The 16,676-nt window shown below is 40.2% G+C and overlaps 1 protein-coding gene across 1 annotated transcript; it reads left to right on the forward strand.

Moving 5' to 3' along the window:
- Positions 1 to 651: 651 nt before the first annotated feature.
- Positions 652 to 9,288, forward strand: RHOJ (ras homolog family member J; the record flags this gene model as incomplete). The annotated part of the gene is made up of 4 exons (XM_072428089.1): positions 652 to 729; positions 6,262 to 6,426; positions 7,966 to 8,061; positions 8,569 to 9,288. Coding segments are annotated over 4 exons (486 nt in total), but the record flags the coding sequence as incomplete, so codon positions are not given.
- Positions 9,289 to 16,676: the final 7,388 nt, after the last annotated feature.

Consider the following 16,676-nt stretch of genomic DNA (forward strand, 5'->3'; position numbering starts at 1 on the left):
CCCTTGCTGCTCCTTATCCAGAGGAAAAACAACTGTACGTCCAGAAGCAGCTTAGTACTTTCAGGAACTGTGCCGCAATCCACCCAACCACACGCACAAAACAGTTCCGAACCACTACCATTCAGGTGATTGGGAGCGGTTTGGAGTGTTGTTGAGCCTGAAGCGGGGCATAAAGTCAACTGCAAGTCTACAACAACCCTTGATACATGAATGTTGACATTAATTTGGCCTGATCATCAAAGGTCACAAAATGGATAAAGCTGTATTGCATTGCATTTTAGATAGGTGTAAAAGCTTAACAAAACTTTGTCACAAACTGTAAAATTACAGCAAGCCATCTTATTCTGTATTTCTGAGTACTAATTAGTTTGAAGGTTTCTTCTCAGCCTGTACTAAACAAATCAGCTCCAACCTCTCTGGGGTGTGTAAATGACTATTCAGAGGCAGTCTGTGCACCATATATATTCCAGTCACTCAAGACTGTGACTTGGACCATCTGTTTTAAGTGCAGATTTTACCGTCTTCTATAAAACACAATCTCTGTTCACTCGCAGCTCGCTGTCATCGTAACTGGAAATGGAGTTGGATCCAGCACAAGATTAGATGTTTGAAATGCTGACAGATGATCATTGCTCCTCTTTGTAATACGTTTTCTTGTATTGTCTTACAGTGACGGTGAGCGTTGGCGGTAAGCAGTATCTCCTGGGACTCTATGACACTGCAGGACAGGTAATGGCCACGTCTTCCTAATATCCTTTACATCTTGTCCTGTGTGTGTGTTTAGTAATTTATAAAACTGCTGTATTCACCAAAAGGTCCAATAGGCCAATGCCAAGAGTCTTTAAAATTGTATTAAGTCTAAAGTCTTTTTCATATTGTTTCCCCCTTTTTGGCCACCTCCTGGCTTTTGTGGATATTTTAAGGTTGTAGAGGATGAAGTGTTAGAATGCAGAGGTCGGAACTTGGACTCAAGTCTGCCTTAAGTCGCCTAATGAACGACTTGTGACTCGACTTGGGGATTTTGCCCAGTGACTTTCGACTTGTCACTTGACTACCGGCTTTCTCTTCTGACAGCTAAAAAGGTGGGGAGGAAGGCGTGTTACAGAAGCCTCACTGCCTTTCTCCCTGCCCCCTTCAGCTGTCAGAGGAGAATTCCTTGGACTTAGAATGCAATCCTGTGCTCAAGAACAGGATCAGGACTCAGTTTCTATATAGGGACAAATGAAGTGACTTGACTTGGGACTCCAATTCTTGGTGACTTGGGACTAGGTGCCAATGACTTGGGACTCGACTTGGACCTGAAGGGAGACAACTTAGAATGCTGTTTAAAGAACATGAAAGTATCTAAATTTTCGGGCTGTACACTTGAAAGGTAGTAGTGCCTACAAAGCAAACTCGGCTGTGCCTAATAGCACATGATGGCACTGGGTTTGCCAAAATAATCTCATAGTACAAGAAATGGCGCTTGCACAAATGAGTGTCATCATTCAAGTGTACTTGCATAGTGAAATCTGTGTTTTCTATTTGGGCTTTGGTAGGGAACAGTTGTTCCCATTTGTTCTGTACACTCAGTGGGAAGTAAGAGCTTCAAAGTAAGGGCTTGGATCAATGGTTCCTCATCTTTTTTAGGTCGTGGCGCCACAACGAAATTTGATCACTCCAAGACACACGTGACATATCAACATATATTTCAAATGAAAAAACACACAAGTCACAAATTTTAGTATGTCGACAAACCCCTCTGTAACAGAACCTCCTCAACTCAGTGACAATGTGATACACTCCTCCATGACAGATCACAAGCCCTTGACAGGCATCCCATTACCTGACTGGTTTAGGGTTTAACTCGTCCCTACCATATCAAAACTTAAATATAAAATGATACCTTGAGGTTTGTCTAAACCAGTTTAGTCTTTAAGGGTCTATTTAGTCCTATCTATACCATTGTTGTGCATCAACTTGTGTAAGAAAAATGCAAGCCTATTCCATTAAATTGGCTGCCACGTGCCAACACTCAAATCGAAATTACCCCTGCACTATTTTACCTGCATAACTGTGAGTTTATGTGCTTTATGAGCAAAAATGAAGGTGCGTTGATTTAGAGATTCAAAATGAATGGCACTGAAATACAATATGGTTGGTTTTAATGCACGTTGTTGCATCCAAAAGGACTGAATGGGTCCTAAATATAGTCATGCTCCCTCTCCCCTGGAAAGGCCCATGAATAATTGTATTGCTGTATATTTGCAGCTCTTTATTTGGGATCCATGTCCTGGAGGGTATGGGTGGACCAGGCACTCCATCCTTATTCCAGGCCAGAAATTGAGGAAAGTTTGCCAAGGCACCTGTCTTTGAGCCTGGAGGGAGATGGAGCCTGGGGCCAGGTGGCTCTAGTGGACAAGCTGGGGGCAGTTTGTTTGCTGGGAGAGCCTAGGAGGTCTCCCAAAGTTTAGGGTTTCGATCCCCAACAGTGAGAAAGCCAGGAGGTTAAATTTGTGTTTTTTCTGTTATGCTGTGATGACTCTGATCCCCTGTGAGGGAAAACCCCGGATTTTATTTTTAATGATTTTCCTGGAGGCACTTTGAAAGATTGCCCTCATCCCTGCCATCCTTTCAATACAATCATTAAAATATCCTTACATAATCCAATTTTTTGCTGACTTTCTTAAGGTTAAGTTACAGATAAGTAATCAATCAAAAATTGTTTTTTGAAAGGTTTGCAGAAACTTAAAAAAAAGTTACAGAAAATAAAACACTTGTAAATGTGACCCAAACACAACACTATGTAAAAAAAAAAAATTATACATAACTGATGAGTGTGTCCAGCGCTGGAAAACAGAATTTGGAGATTGATTAAATAAGACAAATCTCTTAAACTACATACAGAATGGCTAATTAAAGAAGTCAGATAATGATTGGAATGGAGGGAAGGGAGGTTAGGGTGATCTGTCTGGTTTAGGATCGCTCACGGAGACAAAACGTCCCGCTCACGCTGCATTTTTTACAGTGTCCCACCAAAGCAAGTTTTCAAGGTTATTGATGTAACCGGTCCAGACAGTATTAAATAGCATAGAGCTCCTTCCTGACACTAATACTTAGATCTTGGCGCCAATGATCAGGATGTATGAAATAAGTATCGCTGCCTACACATTTTAATGTAGTCACGTTACAGAATGGGAAAATCCAAACAGCTACCCGGATATGACATTAACAGAGTCAGCAACTTCAAAGTACAGTGAGTTATTGAGCCCACATTTTGGTATATTGTGTCTGATGCTTAATAATTTGAGATGTGTTGTTTAATAACTCCCTATAGTGCATTAACCCTACAGATGATAGTTTTATTTGGGCATAAGAAAGGGGTATTGTAGCCTTGTGGTTTGTTGCATTGGAAAAAATAGTGCAGGTGTAATTTTAGGTATAAGTTGTGGCACGATGGGAGCAATTTCAATGGAATGGAACTGCCTTTTTCCAAACTAGACGAAACCTGATAGGCTGAATAAGTCCTTGGCTTTTTGTATATCTTAGATTTTACAAAGATCTCCTTGCATGTGTAGACTGGGGGGTAGGCAGAAGAAGTGAAGAAATTGGGTTATTCAACACATGGTGGGAGTAGAAAAATGGCAGAACCTGCAACCCATGCTGCTAACGTAGTTCACAGCAGCCTTTCCCAACCTTTTACCTCTGAGAAACCCTTTAAATAATTTTCAGGTCTTGGGAAATCCCTTTGAAAACCAATATATTTTGGGGGTCAGTGGGGAAAAAACGCTTCCTAAATTGGTGTCGAATGGAAAGAATGTCCCTCAGTCCCTCAGGACAGTGGTGGTTGAAATGCCACCTTTATGGAGACCTAAAAACATCATTAGAGTCATGCAGCTGGCGCTACCAAGTGGTGCTGGCCACAGGACCATGCAAGCATCATCAAATGTGGGGTCAATCAGCCACAGTTTGAGGAACCCAAAGCAACCTCTTGAGGTTCCGTGTTCAAGAATGACTGTCATATAGATATGTTGAATTTTGTTCCTTTATACCTTAGGTCAGGGCAAACTCTGGCCCTTAGGCCAGATACGGCCTAGCCAGTAGTTTGTTCTGGCTTAACGCTCCCTGGCTGATCTGGCCTAATCCCGGCCGGCAACCCGCGGAACAAACTACTGGAGCCACATGCAGCTCTTGAGCCTCCATGTTGGTGGCTCCCTTCCCTATTTACCACGGCCGGCGTTAACACTTCTGCTGCCGGGGTAAATAGGGGACATTCTCTCTCCTACGTATGCATTGCAGAGGAGTGGGATTTCCCTTCGGGGGGCGTTCCTGGTAGGGGGCGGGGGCCATTAGGGCAGGACTCGAGAGAGAGTCCGGCCTAGTGTGTTCCTGCCTACCCCTAAAATGGCCAATGTTGGCCAAAAAAGTTTGCTGACCCCTGCCTTAGGTACTCATGAAAACTGTTCCATTAGGGTGCTCCTGACAAAGTTCCCAAGTATTCCCTATTAAAGTTGAACAAGCCTCGCCCTACTGTGTCGGACCCAAAGCTCTGCAATCAGTAAAGTTTATGTTCCCTGCTCATTGGTGAGCTCTAGCTCTGACTACTCCACTCAAGTCCACCAAGACTCTTACTCAAATTTAGTTTTTACTCTCTCCCTGTACATACATTGGATGTCAGTGCTTGTATTCGTGGAGGCTGTGCACCATATGTAGAAGTACTTAGGGTGATATGAATGCAAGTACAACCTGCTTAGTGCTGTGATATTTTCAGAAAGCCATGTATAGCACCTTGCTGGGCTCTCCCACCAGCCATGATCTGCCTGCACAGTACAGAGAGGCATAGAGACCCAGAGAGGCCACCACTGGCTGCAAAATAACATATGTCATTTAAAAATTATTAGGACAGGATGTTGCTGAATATGGGAAGGAGAATCCAAAGAAAGTAAATAAAAGCTTAGATTAGATTTCGGCTATAAGCTTTATACTTAAAATGGTTCCACGGATTTAAACATTACTTTAGCAGAATATAATCCAGATAAAATGGTAGACCCGGCTATGCTGCAGAGACGATTCCAAAATGCCATTTTTTGCATTTGCCTTTTTAAATAAATGATGAGCGAACGCGTTACTTTGACAAATATACGAGGCACATAGGATTCTCTTGGCAGCTCAAACCTGAGTAAATATTTGATATTCATCATTAAATATTTTACACTGCTAAAAAGAATGTTGTAAATGGAAAGGGAGATGAAATGGACTCTAGTGGGTGTCTAATGATGCAGCATTTATCATTGGAACCGATTTCCTTACCTGGTTGTTTGCTGCCACCTACTGATATAATGCTATGGAGGGCATAGGAAAATTGGGCATATATTACCGTCTTATTTGTCATGAGAAAACATTTGCTGTGTAGGTTAGATAGTGAAATAAAGTTCTTTATACAAAAGCTTTTGGAATTTTTTAGCTTTTGTACAACTGCTAATATCGGACATAAATAGAAGGGCTATATAAATATTTTTTTATATATATATCAAAATATTTGATAACTGTCTCACCCCAAGCAATATAGCCTTGTCCAAAGCCTATTATTGGACAGTGAAGGGTCATCAGCACAATTAAGAACTCATCCTTCTACTTTCTCTTTTTCGTCAACATCAAAAATGTCAATCCTTTGTGCATGCATCTTATCTAACTGGGCTGCCAGTGCCCTCTCTCCTTCCCAGCCTGAGTCTTGTTGTTTAAAGAAACTTCAAGAGACTATTGCTATTGCAATATTGGATGCATTTCCTTTGTATCTGCCTGAAGTGCAATCAGTCTTTTTGAAGCAGAAGAAAACTCATTGATGGGTGGTGAGCTTCTGCCATAATTGGCAAGTATCCTGGGTACATACTTACCTAAGTGCAGTCCAAGACCTCCTTAGAAGACGCTAATGATTTCTGATCTCTGGTGGACTTCCATGAAGACTGCATTCCTTTTTGGCGGATGGCTGGCCACTGATGCAACTTCTGTCTGGCTCAGAGTTGAGTGCTACATTACATGGCGTGTGTGCCATACAGTGTAGGTCGTAAACATGAACCCCCCAGTATCCAAGACTTTATTGTTTTTGACATATTTCTTGTCCCAATTAGTACTACCTCTTGGTGCCGTTTTGTTTTTGACTTTAAGTCTGATTTACTGCATTGAAGTGTTCTGAAAAGATGGACGCACAAATGGTACAGCTACCCGAAGTGGCCCACACAGTTATTATTAGATGTGAACACATTTTCTTTTTTTTTTTTACAGGAAGATTATGACCAACTTCGACCCCTCTCGTACCCAAATACAGATGTGTTTCTGATTTGCTTTTCGGTTGTCAATCCAGCTTCTTACCACAATGTTCAAGAGGAATGGGTGTCAGAAGTCCGAGCCTACATGCCACATGTACCTTATGTCCTCATAGGAACACAGGTAAATGTTCTGCTACTGATCTGGGCAGGGTTGGGCAAAGGCTAAATAATAGCCCGGGGTATAAACAGATCTGCTTTGTATACATGGAACTAAAATTTCAACACTCCCTAAAAATGTAGCTGCACAATTCAAAATATGTTTTGCATTGTGTCAATAACATATCTAAGTCTCCATGAAATCTGGTATCCTGTTTGCACCTGTTGGGCATTACACTTGGACTGATTTCAAAACCAAAGGCACTAAAAAGGAAATAAAGTCAATAGAACTTACTTCCCCTGAAGCAAAGCAATATCATCAGGCTTGCTCACCATCATTGATGTATTTGCTGGTCTTCTTCTAGACTTGGTGTCTTCCAACATCTTCAATGGGTAATTCATCCCAGCACCAATGCAGGCTAAGGGGGGGATGGGGCAGCCTCAAGAGGCTCCTGTTTGAGGCTGTGCTGCGGATACCTTGTTACAGACCTATCAATCACACTGAATCACCAATTGAACATATGTGTTTATGAACCTAGGGATGCTTTGATCCAGCTGTCCCCTAATAATTTGTACAACTGAATGTTTAATACATACTTTTGGTCTCAGACCCCTGAGAAGGCCAAGAGGCGAAACGTGTCGGGACCCTGAGCTAAATATCCTGACATTTTGGTTTGCTGCTCAAACTATCTATCTGTACAGTTTGTTTAACCCCAAACCATATAGTAGTATAGTTGATCTATGTTAGAAATAGGATTCAAATATTGTGTGAATAAATTTTATTTTGAATTGCCATTGTCTTTACTACACATCAGTATACTTGCATGTATTGGTACCTATTCAGTGGATGACGAGACCTTTTTCTCAGATGGTGTTCCAGTTCATCCCAAATTCACCTTTGTTCTTCCCAAATTAACCTTTGGTATTCCACACCAAACTTGTCAAATCACGTCTTTATAAATAAGCTTGATACATAGGGGGATAGTCATGCTGGAACAGAGAAGGCCCTACCCTAGACTTTTACCACAGGAGATAGAAGTTAACAAGTCTCTAAAATTGTTTTTTTTTATGGATGATAAAGAATTAACAATACCATTCACTGGAAACCTAAGCTCATTGCCTTTTTAATGGTTCCTTATTTCATGTTTTAGCCATTTTGTTTATTTATCCCTATGAAAATAATTGGAATGTTTGATAAATTAACAAAGTGGCCATGTTTTGCTTGTAGGGCGGGTCATCCCTTGGCCACACTAAAGTGCCCCAGTTCGAGTAGGAAGATTGGCAATATGGATGCAAGGCACAAAATACACCCATATCACACCTCCATTGTGTATGGTATCACAACTTATTTCCATATAGTGAATGTCAAAGTGATAAATAAAAGCAGGTCTTATTGCTTATCTCCAGGGAATTCCTAGTTTAAGGCAAATATTTGTATTTAATTTATAAATTGCTGGATGTATGAGTTGTATTATCTTGCATTTCGATGGGTCTTTGCAGATTGACGTAATGCAACATTACTATCAAAACGTTTTTTAATTTGTATTTGTAATTTTTTTTGTAGATTGATCTACGAGATGACCCAAAAACACTGGCTCGACTTCTCCACATGAAGGAAAAGCCAATTACCTATGAACAAGGAATGAAACTTGCAAAGATGGTAGGTTATACATGGTCACCTTATATAAAAGCCATGAGGAAGCAGTTGTGGGGACCTTTACCCATAAAATTCTAGGGCTGAAAATTTTCATCTTTTTATTCTGTTGGAAACTAAAAGTTTTTCTGGCTGTATATTTTTTAAAGCCCAAATCTGGCTCCTTGGCATAAGTAATATTTGGTATACTTTACCTTTTTCGGCCATAGTCAGGTGCAGTCACCCAAGGTTTCTCTTACCCTCAGTGTTCTTGTCTAGAAATGGGCCGTTCTTATTGATGCAGAGAACGTTGCGGACATTTTGACTTTGGACCTATTCTCTACATCATTAAACTGTAAGTGCAGAACATTGAAGATCGTGATAATGATGTACCCCTAAGAGTGACACTTTTGGATGAACCAAGGATGGAGGGTGGGGGGGAATTCTTAAGCCTGAAGTCATTAAAAAAATAGAATTGGGCTTTAGGACGTATTCACAGATAGGGTCATCACAACAATTCTTTTTTTCCCTTAGATCGGAGCACAGTGCTACTTGGAGTGCTCAGCCTTGACTCAGAAAGGACTGAAGAATGTGTTTGATGAAGCAATCCTTACAGTGTTCCACCCAAAGAAGAAGAAAAAACGTTGCGGGAAGTGTCGTAATTCTTGCTCAATTGTCTAAGGTCATTCTAAGTAATTGATTGGTGCTATTGTACAGTGATGGGAGCAACCATTCAGAGAAAAATACTAGAGAGTGGAAAAGTCCACTTTATGAACAAAACATGGAGGCCATGACCAGTGATGATTCCATTCACCTCATCGGAGCCTTTGATCTGTGACACCTCCATGATGTAAGATGCAGATGCTGTATTTCTCCATCTACCCCCTCTCACTGTGATCGTTTTATATGAATTGTCTCTATACACAATATGTGCCTTGTTTTCCATTGGACATCTTTCACCGCTCACTGGACGGTTTCAGATTAATGGCGCACAAGGAAATTCATGCCTTACTTTAAAAAAAAAGGACTACAGATAATTAGGACTAGTTGTCAAAGGCTGGATAGCATTTCTTAGTTTTATTAAAATGCATCCATTTTCTAACACTATTAGATTAGAACCCTGGAGCCATTTATTATGGTACAATACATATTTACAGGACAATTTCTGTTGCTTCACTGAAAACCATTGTTCATATTTTAGTTATACTGTTTATAACTACTTGTGTGTTCCAAACAAATAAAAACTTTTCTTGATTCATTGTTATCATTTTGTTGAATTCACAGTTTCCAAGCTTAACTGCATCAGCAAAATTCTGGTCACCATGACCATACCTAGGTTCCAAAATAGAATGTAGAATTGTATCTGCACAGCTTTCAGCCAAGTGAGATGTCAAGATCTTTACCTTTCCTAATATTTGACATATTTTCACGTATAGTAAATTGATTCTGAAAAACAAGTAGTGCCTAGAGAAATCCCTGGGGCAATATTTATGTTCAGCAGTGGGAGCATTATTGATTTGCCTTCTCCATTTGACATTTTAAAGAGCTGACCCAGCACTCATAAACTTAGTAGCAATGTGTGAGCTAAGGGCCTATTAACTTTTGCTGTAAAACTTAAATGTTAATGCATATTAAATACACCTCATGGAGAAATCCATTTTTTTCTGGGTTGTTGCTTTGCATTTATTAACACAATTAATGTTATCTATAATTAAGGGACATGCGGGTAACTAAGTTTTTTATCCCATCATTTGTTAGAAAGTAATGGAGGATTGCAAGGCAAGTGATATTTGAGAGATCAGGAAGCTCGGGGGAGGTGACTTCCTGGGGTTCCTGCCTCTTCACTGGCTGCAATACTAAGTATAAAACTTACCATAGTGATTAAAAGAAGCATATGAATAAATTATACAAAATCTATCAGCATGAACATTTCTTTGCTTTGCTTTCTTTTCATGCATTTCACAAGAAGCTGAACTGACAATGTTGGATTTACTGCACCCTAAAGAGAAGATATCTTCTATGTATATTAAACCGTAAAGCAGTGTTCAAAGTTATTGTGATTTATTATATTAGTTGGGCATGTCAGTAACACTCACACTTGATGCACTGCACAATTTAAATTGGATCAGTCAACCTTTATGTTAAAAAGTCCTGGTAAAGCATGGGTGTCTTTTTAAGCACAAACAAACATAAAATTAATATTTCCCTGTCCTTTTCTACAATAAAATGTAAAAAGTGCACAAAGAAATACAAATAATGGGATTTTCCAAAGGACCAGTTGTTTTAACAAAGTAATATTTTTGTATAGTTGGAGCAAAGTGGGATAAATTGCACATCCTGTTCAAAACTTTATGTCCATCTAAGACTACTTTAATCAATGGTGCTGCAAGACGTCACTACAGAGAAAAGCAGATCTGTCAGCCTAATAAAGTAAGAAGAACATAGCAGATTCTTTGGTGATAAAACTAAGTTACAGGAGAGCTCAGTAAATTAAAAAGAATTGTGTGAATGGTTCTATTTTAATACAATTATATTGGTAAAAGTGGAGGATAGTGGGTGATTGATATTTCTAAAGCGTCTCGCATTCTGTAGTTGCAGTAGAGCAAACCCCACAGTCACACCTGATGGCCACAGGGTAAGTAAAGAACGGGTCCACGCTGGGCAGACAGTTTGGCAATTTCACAGTAACCAGCTTGGTTTCATTGTACGTGCAGACTCTGTGATAGGCGTCTATGTAGGGTGGATCTAGAATAGGTTTCTGCAACAGAAAAAATAATGATTTAGCTTTTTTAATATGCCAACGGGATTGGCATTGGATACCTCCACCATGAATATATGACAACAGGCGCAGAGCTTGTTCAACATACAAGTGTTTGCATCCAAGAGACACCCTATTTTTTTTCAACTTTACCCGAGGGCAGCCCAAACATGTCACACAGGTCTGAAATGCCCTCTTTTAGCATATGTAGCCCAGCTGTCATCTTAGGGGATAAAGGCTTACGAAATACCCAAATATTAGGGTGAACGGCCAGCCCAGATGTAGCTAAGCACTTTTTTTTACAACCTTGTGGTGTAAGAGAGGCCTTATCTGTTCCAGCATGAGTCTGCCCCGGTTTGCAAAACCAGCTCCATAAGGACATGGTTTGAGTTTGGTATGGTGGAACATGCATTGCCTGCACAAAGACCAAACCTCAATCCTATTGAACACCTACAGTGAGGGAAAGAAGTATTTTGATCCCCTGCTGATTTTGTATGTTTGCCCTCCGACAAAGAAATGACCAGTCTATACTTGTAATGGTAGGTTTATTGTAGGACACCTGTCCACAGAAGCAATCAATCAATCAGATTCCAAACTAGCCACTATGGCCAAGACCAAAGAGCTGTCTAAGGATGTCAGGGACAAGATTGTAGGCCTACACAAGGCTGGACTGGGCTCCAAGACTATAGCCAAGCAGCTTGGTGATAAGGTGACAACAGTTGGTGCGATAATTCGCAAATGGAAGAAACACAAAATAACGTTCAATCTCCCTCGGTCTGGGCCTCCATGCAGGATCTATCCTCGTGGAGTTGCAATGATCATGGGAACGGTGACGAAGCTACCCAGAGCTACACCGGGGGAACTTGTCAATGATCTCAGGGCAGCTGGAACCATAGTCACCAAGAAAACAATTGGTACCACACTGTGCTGTGAAGGCCTGAAATTCTGCCTAGCCCGCAAGGTCCCCCTGCTCAAGACAGCACATGTACAGGCCCGTCTGCAGTTTGTCAATGAACATCTGAATGATCCAGAGGAGAGCTCTTTTGCATCAACTCAACTCGCCGTGTTTGGAGGAGGAATGCTGCCTATGACCCCAAGAACACCATCCCCACTGTCAAACATGGAGGTGGACACATTATGCTTTGGGGGTGTTTTTCTGCTAAGGGGACAGGACACATTCACCATCAAATCTTGGGTGAGCACTTCCTTCCCTCAGCCAGAGCATTGCAAATGGGTCGTGGATGGGTATTCCAGCATGACAATGACCCAAAACACATGGCCAAGGCAACAAAGGAGTGGTTCAAAAAGAAGCACATGAAGGTCCTGGAGTGGCCTAGTCAGTCCCCAGACTGGTTGATATGGGATCAAATACTTATTTCACTCATTACAATGCACATCAAGCTCTGACATTTAAGCACTGGGTTGAGCACTGTCTCCTACACCTACAATAAACCTACCATTACAATTATAGACCGGTCATTTCTTTGTCAGAGGACAATTGTACAAAATCAACAGGGGATCAAATACTTCTTTCCCTCACTGTATAAACTAGAATGTTAACTACGGGCCAGGTCATCTCTTCCAACATCAGTACCTGACCCCACATGGTGGGGTTTGTAAAATTTGTGCCCAATCAGGAAAAACACAGAATCTGCACTGAATGTGCACACACAGAATCTTGGGGAGATCTTGCCAACAAGGGGCCACAAAAAAGGAAGGGGTGGGGGAGTGACTACAATATATATATAGGAAGAGTCTTGTCAATCAAGGCAGATCCTTACATGAACTACCCGGGACATCAAACACAGTATATGTAAGGCAAGCAACTGCTTACGTCAACTTTTTTTTTTCTCGAAAAAAAAGTATCTAGTGCTACAACAAAACAAGATGACTTTACCTAATAACATAACTACAATGGGAACAGAGGTGACGATGTTTCCTAACCTTGCTGCTAAATTAAATCAATCACGGGAGGTTTTACCAAATGTGCCTCACAAGAAGTTTCAAAAACATATTTTGAAATGCCAGGAAGGAGAATTGTTTATTTGGTAATGTTTTGTATCTAATGCTGGCCAAGAATACAACATTCAATGAACAAACTTTGCACTGTGAAATAAATTCAATTAGAACCTAAATAAAAAGGGAAGGGCAGGTTGTATATTAGTAGAAGGAATAAAGGATGTTCCTTATACAATAAAAAAAAAAACTTACCTGCCTGTTTTCAATTTCTTTAAGCAGAGCTCTCATTAAAAAAATAACACCTTTACAGATGAAAAACCATCGATCCTTCCACGATCCTAGTCTAGTTGGTCCCTCAATCGTTCTGGAGCGGGGTGGACACGGGCAGTGCCATCTTCTTCCTCTTCGTCTGGTTTCTTCTTCTTACACCTTCTGGAAAACGTAAATGAAAAGAAAAATGCCAAGCTCAATGCACATGTAAAGCAAACCCCTTCTGCACATGCCCAAGAAAAACAAAATTATCCAATAAAAAGGTTATCCACCCTTTTATAAAAAGTAAAAAATGTGATTATAGGTTTTATTTAGGCTTTACTCACACTCAGGCACCGGTGCCGCCATCTTCACCTGATCTTTTCCTGGGTCCATGTGTTTGGCCATCTTGATTGACCTGGCTGGAATATCATAACTATCGCTGGCTGGGGGTATGCCAGGAAGCCTGACATCTTTTGACATATTGCATTGCAGACACATGCCCATCCCTTTCTGTAATAAACAACCTACCTGCTCAGTTTTTGTAATGTATAGTTTTGCTTTAGGGCAACTTTTTCCCAACATTTTTGTTTCTTGTTCAGCAACCCTTGGTGCTTGCTCCATATTGGTCTGTTTAATTTGCCATTTTGGGTTAATATTTTAAGTGCAACAAGTTATCAGTTGATCCTGATCCAATCCAATGAGCTGATAATGTGCACTTTTACCCATTACATTGTAAAAAATATTGCTCTTTCATGGACACAAAACACTGGGCCTGATTTATTAAAGCTCTCTAAGACTGGAGAAGATAGACTATCATGGGAGATCTTGGGTGATCCACCAAACCTGGAACAGATCTGGTCAAGGATTGAAAACATTTGTTAACGAATAGCAAATGATGTTTAGGAAATCCATTCCAGGTTGGTTGGACCACCAAAGGAGGGCAGCGGTCGCCAACCTTTCAACTTTTTCCCAACATTTTTGTTTCTTGTTCAGCAACCCTTGGTGCTTGCTCCATATTGGTCTGTTTAATTTGCCATTTTGGGTTAATATTTTAAGTGCAACAAGTTATCAGTTGATCCTGATCCAATCCAATGAGCTGATAATGTGCACTTTTACCCATTACATTGTAAAAAATATTGCTCTTTCATGGACACAAAACACTGGGCCTGATTTATTAAAGCTCTCTAAGACTGGAGAAGATAGACTATCATGGGAGATCTTGGGTGATCCACCAAACCTGGAACAGATCTGGTCAAGGATTGAAAACATTTGTTAACGAATAGCAAATGATGTTTAGGAAATCCATTCCAGGTTGGTTGGACCACCAAAGGAGGGCAGCGGTCGCCAACCTTTCGGACCTCACGGACCACTAAATACATAATTTTAAATCCTGCAGACCATTCTTATGAATTATTTTAAAAGATAAATACATTTGTAAAATAATGGTGCCTGACGATGACTAACTGTACAGGCTTTGATTCATTGATTAGCTCACAGTTAAGTGAAGTATTACTATTTTTACTATTATCATTAGTTGCAATTATCTTTGGTATTACTAAAGAAATGCAAAATATTAATTTGCCTTTTTCACTCATTATGTGTTTTTTTCATTCTACTCTAAGACCAAACAAGAAATGATAGTTATCAAAGTCAAACTTTTTGATGTCATTAAATATAACAGTTAATGTCATACTTATCTAATAGATCATCTGAGAAATAAACAAATAAAACAATCAGATGAGAATCAGTATTGGCGGAGCGGGGTGACTGTTGTAATGGTGGAAACAATACTGAAGTGTACGGCTCGGCATGGTTGTCTCATACAACTTAACACTACATTGACGTCATGCTGCGCCTCCCTTGTTTCTGCGTCTCTAGTACAGTTCATGAATTTAGTACAATATAAAGGAGAAAATTGTCTTTCAGAAAATAAGGAATTATTAGAATATTATTTTTGTTTTATTATAAATAAAGCACAAAAATTGCAAATAATGTCCAAATCTTTCTGTGGACCACCAAAATATTCTTGCGAACCACTGATCATTGTCACCCTACAAATGTGTTACCAGTAGAATCACCAGATCAAAATATTGGAGGAAAAAAATGAAAATTATGAATTCAAGAAACAGTAAGCTGCAACTCATTCCATTTCAGTTTTCATATACACTTTAAATTAGTTTAAAATTATGTTGTAGAACCCACCAAAATAGGAGTATTGTCTTTGTCCCCTTTATAAAATATACAGACCTGAATAGGTCCCAGTAATGGATTCTTGAAAGAAACTTTCACTGACAGCTACATGAGTATGAACCCATTTCCGGTAATCCCATTCTTCATAGTTAAATACCTCTGACAGGATATAATAAAAACCCTAACGTGGGCTTTAATGCACTGCAGCTTAATTTATCAGCTCCTCTATTGTTCCTGTCCATTCCCTCGGAATTCATTTACGTGCTTTGTTCAGGTGTTTACAGAAATGTTTATTCCCTAGATTGCCTTGGTGATAAAGAGTTTGTAAGGCTCTATAGAAAAGGATATTTTTGTAAAAACTGTCAAATGCTTCTGTTTTACTCATAAATACATTTTCTCTAATCCCACAAATCTCTATGCCATATCCCAAATTCATAAAATAAGTACTGGATATTGTAAGTGTGCACAAAGGAAGTCAGCTGTGAAGGTGTGCGTCATTAACATTCATTTGTATCGCGGCTTAAGGTCTACGTAAACCCAAACAATTAACTTCTCCTGCCGGATCTGTTTTGTATTGGTGAATGTACAATTGGAAACATTTTATTATATGTAAATTAAGTGCTAAAAGTATTGCAAAAGTGAACAGATGGGACAGCACAATTGTCTCAGTGGCTACCACTCTTGTGCCACCAAAACCACTTATAATTTCTGGAGGCATGGACTTTACAAGACCTCTGAAGATGTCCTGTGGTATCTGGTGCTAAGAGGGGAGCAGAAGATCATTAAGGTCACAATGCCTCTGCCATTCCTTTTGCATTCTGCTGCCATCTCTTCCTTAGGTAATTGGCATACACCTACCTGGCCACTCAGATCCATCAGACTAGACAACTTACTTATATTTCCCTATGGTCAATGTTCACAGTGGTCAGAATGAGCATTCAGGCTGGTCTGTGTTTTTTTTACTAGGTATTGCAGAAATGTATACAATAGTATCTATACTGTGGGATTGGACCAGGCAGGTTCTTATCTTGCCACAGGGGGATGAGCAAAAATTTGTCACAAAAACGTCCTCGAACTTACGATGGGTCTGCAAAATTTGGGCGAACCAATTTCGCTGACCCAACAGAAGATCGAGGAAATCATTACAGGGGGAGTACCACAGCTGCATTCATGAATGCAGCCGTGGGAATCCTCCTGTACGCAATCCTTGATCACTAGAGGTTAAATGAGGGCTTGCTCACATTAAACCTCTAGTGCTCGGGTATCGTGCACAGGAAGATTCCCACGGCCTGTCAGTGTGAGTCCCGGGGCTGTGCTCATCAATGAATGCAGTCCTAGGAATCATCACAGGATGATTCCCACGGCTGCATTTATTTTTGATGAGCACAGCTGTGGGACTCCTGTGTTCTTGGACAGAGAATCTCTATCCAAGAAGACATACTACAGGGCTGCAAGAGCAATCAGGGGAGTGGAGCTGTCAGCT

The sequence above is a fragment of the Pyxicephalus adspersus genome, chromosome 12, assembly GCF_032062135.1.
Source record: "Pyxicephalus adspersus chromosome 12, UCB_Pads_2.0, whole genome shotgun sequence".
Lineage (NCBI taxonomy): Eukaryota > Metazoa > Chordata > Amphibia > Anura > Pyxicephalidae > Pyxicephalus > Pyxicephalus adspersus.